The sequence below is a fragment of the Labrus bergylta genome, chromosome 22, assembly GCF_963930695.1.
Source record: "Labrus bergylta chromosome 22, fLabBer1.1, whole genome shotgun sequence".
NCBI lineage: Eukaryota > Metazoa > Chordata > Actinopteri > Labriformes > Labridae > Labrus > Labrus bergylta.
Window position 1 is genome coordinate 4,528,808 of NC_089216.1, and position 9,493 is coordinate 4,538,300.

Genomic DNA, 9,493 nt, shown 5'->3' on the forward strand with positions numbered 1-9,493 from the left:
GAACTCGTGCTCCTTCTTCCTGCAGATTTGTCAAACTACTCTACCAACAACTTTTATATTGGAGCCAAAGTATGCCTCCAATAAACGTATAAGTACAGCATATCATAACATCAAAGTGTCTTTAACAAACTGTCTCACTCCAAAGTGAGAAAAATGCCGTTTTAAACAACATATCCGCTGACATTTTTTGGACAATCTCTCCTTAATGGAGCATTGACAGTTCATATCCTGCTTTAAAACATTCCTTCTCCTTAGCCAATCCCAACAAAAGGTTTGGATTGGATTGTCTGCATTTTATTTTGGAAGGCTTCAACAATCATCAGACATAGTCCCGTCGATTCAGACGCCTAAAATGTGTTGGGGAAGGAGTTTCAGACGCTTTCTTAACCACCCACGAAAACACTTTCTATTTAAGCATACAAACGCCTTTATGAGCATCTTATTGTCTTCTTGACACCTTTTTGAGTTAGTGAGAAAGTTGACCAAAGTGTGGTCACTAGGGTACATTCAGGCCGAGTGCCGGCGAGATGCACAAAATGTATCATAGCCTATCCGTATGCTAGTTGTGGTAAGAGAATATGTTAAAACAGAGTCTTCTTGTTCAGGTTTCTTTTAATCATCTTGCTAAAGTCGATTTCAATTCAGCTCTTTCTCCTTTGAAGACAATGAAGGACACATTTTGGAAAGAGAAGACAGATGGTTTGGAGGAGGCGTAAAGAAGGCCATCAACAGCACGTCAAGCAGTTTCAACCATCCTAGAGGAGCACTGAATGAACACTTTTGAATTACCGTACCGTCTGCCACTTACATCACTTCATTCACACCTCCACTTATGTGACTGCAATGACTGTCGCCTGCTCCTCATGTGACGTCAAGGTGCTAATTACTCAACAAGGTTAAGCGCTGGAGAAATTCCAACTACATTTTTTCGGTTAATCTCACAATTGGCAAGAGAACAAAGTCAATCTTTCTTGTTGTATTTCAGGAAGGGACAAAGTAAAGTCAGCGGGGTATTAAATCAGAATAGACGCCTGCCATCCAGGGAATCCTTCACTGTGGTACTATTGCACACCTACTTATTAAAGAAATCAATATTTTAAAACAACATTTTGACTTGGGACCTTTTAATTTAACCTAAAAGCAACTTGTGTTTTTTGCCTTTGTCTTTATCATATTGTCAAAAATACTTATTAGATATGATTTAATTGAGGAGCTAAACAAAAAGGCATTGGTTAGGACACGTTCCGTTTGACACAGTAAACATGTTTACTCTTTAAACCGTTACACCAGTAAAGGACTCTGCAGTTTCTAGCAATTGAAATAGTGTACCGTGTGCTATACAAAGGTAGCAAGTAGGGCTGGGAATCTTTGGGTGTCTCACAATTTGATTTCATTTCTTGGGGTCACAGTTCAATTGAGAATCCATTTTCGATTCAAAATGATTCTGGATTCATGATTCAGTCTATTTCTGAGTTCATAGGCTACTTCAGGATCTACTCCTGTCATCAGTGAGACTGGCTGAATTTCTTGCTGCTCCATTTGGCATTCTCCTGAGTTAAAGAGCTAGCATTAGCACTTAGCAGGGAGTGACTGATTGGCCAAAAATAATTTGATTGTTGGAAGTTATGAATCTATTTAAAATCTTAGAACATAAGAATCTCTATTTGTACATACATCGATTATCTAAGTGGTCGTCAGGTGGTCTGCGTCGTTTGGAAGAGATGGAAGTGCTGCAGTTCTACAGTGTTTTCAAAAGGTGGCCGCTTCTTTCCTGAGCGCCTTTAGCCTTTTAGCCCTCTGCGCTGGTCGCGTGACTGCAAGCTATGGCTAGGATGAGATATGATATGACACTACGTATGTTTGTTGTCATCTTGGGGAAATTTGTCTTGGTCGCCAAGTGCTGCATAAGTACAAAAGTAATACAAGTTGTTAAACTAAGACAAAAAGAACATGACCACATGAATCACAGCAGCTCTTGATTGAATTATTTGGCAGGTTTACGCTAAAGGTCTGTTGACATATTATTCCATTAACCTGTCTTAAATAGTTTCATATCCCATAACATGTTCTTTAGTGTTGACATGCCCCTTTTTTATTTAGCTGATTCCCGTCTTAGACTACAACTCTATTTGGTTTAAAACTCGCCCACTTTCTCTCCGCTATTTAAGTCTCTTTTCTTTCTGTTGATTGATACGATTAGAGTTCAGAGCTGCGTTCTTAGCAGTCGTCTGTCCTTGAACGGTCTACTTTAGAGAAATAGCAATAATGCCTTAAATGCCTTAAAACGACCAATTAGAATCAAGTATTCAATACAGCCGTGTAATGACTTAAGATTATATTCCATTACCACGATCTTTTTTCAGAGACTATGTCAAAGAAACAGTCAACACACAACCAGTTCGACTGCATGAACATTACTGAGAGTGCTACCGATTTCACCCTCAAACTTCCCCTGTCAAAGAAAAGTCCATTTAACACAAGCCAATTGGCTGGTTGTTGCCATGACAACAGAGTGCTGCTAAATGAGATTTCAGTTGAAAATGTCACACCTTCTCTCCAACAGCTGTAAGATGGTGAAACAATGAGTTCTTCAATGACGCCAAAAGTGGAAAGAAGTGTCCTCCAGGGTGCTCAGTGTGTTTGCCGTGACTATCCTTCAGTTTGCTACACTCTCATGTTGACAACCTGCAGACTGCGAGCACACAAAGGCATATTCAACACATTTGTACCATCCCTCATTGATTTTTATGATGTTCATTTCCATAAAGAGAGGAGCTTTTTCAGAGCTGATGGGAAGGGCTCGTCATATTCGCCGGTGACTCTGAAAGCCGGGGGTTAATTGAGGTGGACAGTCCCAATCGTGACACTAAATGGCTTTAAAACGGGCACTTATATTCGCCGGCGGCGCGTGAATGTCACGGCACCTCAAGCTAACAGCGGACCTCCAGACCCTCACACAGCACAGTCACTGCTGGCCGGGCATCGCTGAAAGGCCTCTCACAGGGTTATTTAGTTATTGGGTCTAGATGCAAATATGCCGGTGAGATCATTCACAGCTTGGTGTCAGACAGTCACAGCTGCTTGTGGTGAAATAGTGCCGAGGGGAGAGCAAAGGAAAACGATGGTTATGTATGCGGAGGGCCTCTGCGTGAAAAACAAAAACACAACAAGACTTTTTAATGTTCAGTATCTTTAGGTTTCTCTCTTAATAGTGATAAATGGCTCCGCAAGCATACAATCTTGGACACAGTAGACTTGTTAACTGACTCACACATTAGTTATCTGGCTCTCTTCTGCTGCCAAATGCCCTCTTGCCATCCTCGATCCCGTTCAAACCTGTAGCATCTTGTTTCCAGATGTATTGTCCACGTTGTGCCAATATTCACTGCAGTTTGGCCCTGGCTGGCTGCTTGCATTTCAAAATGTGTCCCAGTTGGCAACTTTCACTTCCCCCTGATCATCTTTGTCTGAATACAAACATTTACACTCAAACAAATGGTTGTTAACTATGGCAGTTATTAGGAAACTCAGCATGTGGGCAGATTTCAAAACACTGGAAGAACTAGGAAGGAACTACAGCGTGCAGACCTTCGCAAAGGCAGATAGTCGGTCTTTTAGAAAGTGGGAACATGTTTTTCAGGCCTGCAGCATTTGTCTCAGCAGTAATAGTTTAGTTTGTAGAACCACATCATCCACTTTAACAAACACACACTGTTGTTAAAGTTTAGTTAATGTCATTGTTTGTTTGTGGTTCTCATCTGGATCTGTCCAATATATTGAACAGTATTACATCCTTTGACAAAGATTCATTGATACAAATTGCATTCAAATCACTTAATAAAAATGTTGCTTGAAGCGTTGGTTTTGGTGTGCAGTAGATTTGATCCCACTATAGACTTTATACAACTTGGATATAACTTGGAGATCCAAACAATTTGGACAAAAAACTATAATGTAAAGACATCACTTAGCCGATTTGGGACATGTGATATGGGTCACAGGTATAAATCCCCATCTGTTTTCAAATATGTGGCACTGATGTGAAAAATAAAAATGCAGAAAACATCGTTTTTGGGTAAAACAGTAATTCTCTGGTTAGTATACTCTTGACTCCAAAGTTTATAATACTCCCAGCACTGTCTGCAGCAGCACATCTCAGCTGAGCAGATATTGGACCACACGAGAAGGGATTGGGAATAGAGATGTTCCAAGGCGACTAATTCCAAAGTCGATTAAGCGCTAAGCTAAATTCAGACTAACCAACTAGTTAAAAGTTAAGAAATATCTCAACACGTCTGCCGAGTGTGGCTAACGTTAGCACCACCAGCCTTTATGCCTCGTTTGCAGGTTAGCTACAACATGCCTGTGCTTAATGTGGTTAAGCATTGTTCAGATCAGTATCCCACTTTAACCTGAAACAGCCTTCATTCATATTATCTGAATGTTCTACATCAAAACACTACCAGACTCGCTGCTGTGAGATGTTTTCCATTCACTGTGCTAGTTCATGTCAAGTTTTCCCATCTCAACAGGGTGGACTCTGAAAATTCTAATATCAGTTGGCCTTCAGTTTTCTTCCTTAAATATTTATTGGGAACATGCAGAGTGTTGCAGCTCCACGCAGGACACTTCCTATACTATGAATGCATTCACACCTTTCTGTGAAATGACCGCATGGCCTTCCCCCTACATGTTTTTGGTACACTCATGTTCTTAGATTGCTGTGTGACTGGGTGGTTTAATTGTTCAGTACAAAAAAAAAGGCAGACCGGCCTGCCTGTGTTCATTATATCCCCATGGGATGTTTGGATGAGCTGGCTGGCTAGTTGACTGAGTAATGATCGGACACTCTGCCTGCCAGCCTGCTAACCGACTCACAAATTGACTACCTGCCCGCCTGAATGACGACCTCACCTATAGCCTGCCTTCATTCCTTTCTGCCAGCCTTCTCTATATGACAATACCTACAACACAATGCACCTGACAGCACTCACAATGCCGGATGTTGCCTTAAAGAAGAATCTTCAAACGGGACAGTCGTGCAATGCGCCACTCGCTGACTGTTCCCCCTGCGGCACAGAGGTCGTCGCTCCCACAGAGAAATCAATACGCAACAATGATTAAGCTCGACGTGGCGTATCGGTTGCAAAGGTCTGTCCAAGTTCACAAAAGGAGCGGAGACAATGCAACGACTTTAGCCGAGCGTCAGCAGCTGAGTCTTGTGAGCGAGGAGGAGTTGACGGATGCGAGGCAGATGAGCACCAGAGCATCGATCAAACATGTGCATCCCGCGCCGACATAAGGCTGATTCCCAGAAACGGAGGAGCAGCACATTTTGTCCCAGAAACGTCTGACAGGCTCACTACGCACATGGCCTTGATTGACCCGTGTTTTCTAATGAATCTTTTACTAGTTCTCTCTTTATGTTGTCCCACTTGCATCACCAACACCTTTCGACATGACTCAAGTTTAATGTCAGCAGGCTGAGCGGGCAATTTGCAGGATTTAATCTCCTCTTTATTACCCGAGCAAAATGTGAAATGACAACCAGGATTCAACTGCCAAAAGAAATATAATCAGAGACTCGGATACAGGAAGTTGCTGCATGTGCCTTTGCTGACGTTCTTCTCTGCCGAGGGACTCTCCCTGCAAAGAAAAGCCACCCAGGAATGAAATTTGTCGTCTCCTGGGTGTTAGCTCTCTCCTTGGAAATAAGGTGTGCACAGTGTGTCCTGGCTGCGCTGCAGGTCTGATGACAAACCTGCTTTTCTGTCACTTCTTTTGTTATCGGGGAGTGTGTGAAGTCTGTACAACAAGTAACCTGGCAGGCCCTGAAACACGAGGTTTTTTAAATGGAAGTCACGACTTCTCAAAAGACACAGTGGTTTCGCCTTGAGAAATATAAAGAGCTGTGGATGTTGTGTGATTCTGTATCGAGTTGTCAAATTTGGGTAGTATGATTTTTTTTTGTACAACAAATCAGACAATTCAAATAGCTTTCAGCTGAATCGGGCTAGAATTGATGATTACATTCTTTACCGATTGAGCCACCAGTTGTTCTCATGATCAATTGATTAATCATTTAGCACATTGAATGTCAAATATGTTTTCAATGACTCTTATTTCATTTCCTTTGACCAACCAACAGTCCAAACCCCAAAAACTCCTTGTTACCTTTAACGACAAAGACAAGCAGCAAATCCTGACTTTAAGAAGCGAGAACCACAACTTGTCAAATCAAACCTTAATAATTACTAAAATTATTAATCGGTCGTGAGCAATAACGTTTTCTCATTCTTCTCGGTCTATTTGAACTCTTTCAGCGTTGGGACATCTTGAAGGACATGTTGAGGTTGTCACAACACCAAAAAATTGAAACTTTGACACGATACTAGGACTAAAAATCCAACGACATCTGCACCTGTTTTGATACCGAGGCAACTAAAATAGAAGTCTTAGCCAACTAATGCTGGGTAATTTCTTATTTTTAATTGATATAAAATGTAAGGAGACTCCTGCTTTGTGTCTTTGGTTAAAAAATGTGACTTAAGTCAAGTGCTTCTGTATTTTTCATTACTATGGATAACTGAATAAATAGATTGTAACCATTTAAAACTCATGGTGGTAGAAGAATCGACAAATTCTGACAGCCTTACATCGTTTCCAGCGTGTACAAACAGATACAGGATTAATTTATAATAAAAGTTAATGACAGCTTAATGAAAATTACCATTATTGGCAGCTTTAGATTAATATTTAGGGTTATCCAGCCATTGTTATTCATAATTTTTTAGGACATTTTGCTCAAAATGAACATGTGTAAATATATTTTAAAGGATCCACTCCAACATCTCCAAGGTTTATTCTCCCTACATGATTATATATTTATATCCTTTGGCTGTCTTGCTGATGGACTCCCCTGACTGTCAGGTGAAGGAATGTGCATCTAACCGGTCGGTTTTGATACCGAGGCAACTAAAATAGAAGTCCTAGCCACCTAATGCTGGGTCATTTCTTATTTTTAATTGACACAAATTGTAAGGAGACTCCTGCTCTGTGTCTTTGGTTCAAAAATGTGACGTGATTCAGTATTTTTTCATTACTATGGATAACTGAATAAATAGATTGTAACCATTTAAAACTCATGGTGGTAGAAGAATCGACAAATTCTGACAGCCTTACATCGTTTCCAGCGTGTACAAACAGATACAGGATTAATTTATAATAAAAGTTAATGACATCTTAATGAAAATGATCATTATTGGCAGCTTTAGATGAATATTTAGGGTTTGAATCATCATTTTTAGGACAGAAATATTGCCCAGAAGGAGTATGTGTAAAAAATGTTAGAAAAGGATCCACTCCAATGTATTGTCCCTGCAGTTTAACAGGCTGTACATGATTATATATTTATATCCTTTGGCTGTCTTGCTGATGGACTCCGCTGACTGTCAGGTGAAGGAATGTGCATCTAACCGGTCTGTCTGCTTCCTGAAGCCCTGCAGCTGCCTCTCTCTCTCTGACAACAACAACAACAACAACAACAACAACAACAACAACAACAACAACAACAGCTTTAAAGGGGGAAAAAAAAAAGCAGGAAAGGGAAAAACCACTCACAGTCCAGGTGTTTCTTCTTGGGTCCGCTCACTTCATGTGTGGTGGCTTTGCACACAGCCTTACTGATCGCAGACCCGGTCATGCTGTGCTGAGCTGCTGCGATCCGATCCGTGATAGACTGGCCCGACATCTTCTTCTTCTTCTTCTTCTTCTTCCCCCTTAAATCAGCTTTAAAAAAAACACCCCAATAACGATCCGATCAATGGATCAAATCAACGTGACTGCACTGACAAGAGGAGGGTGTTTCTTCTTCTTCTTCGTGTCTCCCGGGTGCGTAGAAAACCCAGCGCGGTGTCTACAAGGTGCAAGAATCAACAGCTGACTTGCAAACTCTTTTTAATGTCTATCTATCTATCTATTTAGTGAACAAAAAAAACACGGAGACACTAATCTGAGCTAGTCTGTGTTAGCTAATGTTCCCGTTGCAGCACTCGAACCAGGAAAGAGTCCCACTTTGGAAGTTGTAAACACTGGAAAATACTTTCCGGCCACAAATAAACATCGCTAACTGGCTGGTTTGTGTTGTAACCAGGACGGATTTAGTTGTTTGTTTGTTTTTATCTCCACCTCAGGGCAACAACAACAACAAACAAAAGAAGTAATCCGTGTGAATGTGAAATCAAAGCTTTGCAGACTCTCCTTCCTCCTTCCTTCTTCCTCCACGTCACTGGAATTCGCCCGGAAAAGTGTTTTTTAAACCCGACAGCGGGTGTAGAAAGTCACTCAGGGTGGAGCAGCTCATTGTCCGGAGGTGATAATAATAAGATGTTGAAGATGACAGCCCACCCACCCACCCCCCACTCCCACGGAGAGGTCGCGGTTTCCCCGGTGAGCACAGACCGTGAGAGGCTAGCGGGAGTTAGCTGATCTGCAGACCGACAGAGAGAGAGGGAGAGCGGGGCTGCGGGTGAAGTCTGGTCGCCGTGGAGACGGAGCTTCAGAGCCGGCAGAGTTCAAAATGACAGCGGAGCTTTTCCTCCCCCCCACACGGTTAAGGTGCTGTCCTCCAGCGGTGCCGGTTTGTTTTTTTTAATGGGGTTTGTCTTGTTTTAATCTACAGTCCGGTTCTCTTCTTCTTCTTCTTCTTCTTCTTCTTTTTCTGTCTGGGGGGAAAAAGTCTCTCCAGCGGTTTTTTCTGACTGGCTGCTTTCTGCTTCTCTGCCGGACAAAATGGCAGCGTAAAAAATCAGCTGATCTCACAACTGTGCTGCCTTCACTGAACCCTGGGAGGATTGGAATTTAGAGTGTTTCCACTTTTTTTTTATTATTATTATTTTTTTTTTTATAAATGTTTTAAAGTAGTCTATCCTTATATTTATTCAATTATTTAACAAATTATTTAAATATTGCAACTTTTATGCAACTTTTTTGCAACTTTATTTGCAACTCCCTGAACTCAATTTGTATCTTCTTTTACTTCTTTTGCTCCCAGTAGATCACAAAACACACACACACACACACAACCGGATAATTCACTCTGACATTGTGCAATAATAATGTTATATTAATGGTAAATGGTCTTGAGCTTATATAGCGCTTTTCTAGTCTTCCGACTACTCAAAGCGCTTTTACACCGCATGTCACACCCTTTCACACACTGATGGTAGTGATCGCTATGCAGTATCATCAGAAGTAACTAATCCCATTCATACACCGTCATTGAAGCAGCGGAAGAAATTCAGGGTTAAGTGTCTTGCCCAAGGACACATCGGACACGTTGCTCAGCTGGGGATCAAACCCTCGACCTTCCAGTTGAGAGAAGATGACTCTACCAACTGAGCCACAGCCTCCTCTAATGTTATATCATATTTACCAAATCCACTTTGTGCAATAACATGTTACACTTTATGTGCGCTGTGTGCATGTCTGTGTT

The 9,493-nt window shown here is 41.5% G+C and overlaps 1 protein-coding gene across 8 annotated transcripts in view; it reads right to left on the reverse strand.

The window, feature by feature from the left end:
• si:ch211-200p22.4 (phosphatidylinositol-binding clathrin assembly protein) overlaps positions 1-8,776 on the reverse strand; it is a 90,562-nt gene extending 81,786 nt beyond the window's left edge. For all 8 annotated transcript variants that reach the window (XM_065950977.1, XM_065950975.1, XM_020649363.3 and 5 more), the window contains exon 1: positions 7,621-8,776. In XM_065950977.1, coding sequence (XP_065807049.1) covers positions 7,621-7,750 — 130 coding nt within the window. In that variant the 5' untranslated portion in view covers positions 7,751-8,776. The remainder of the gene's footprint in view (positions 1-7,620) is intronic.
• Between the last annotated feature and the right edge of the window lie 717 nt (positions 8,777-9,493).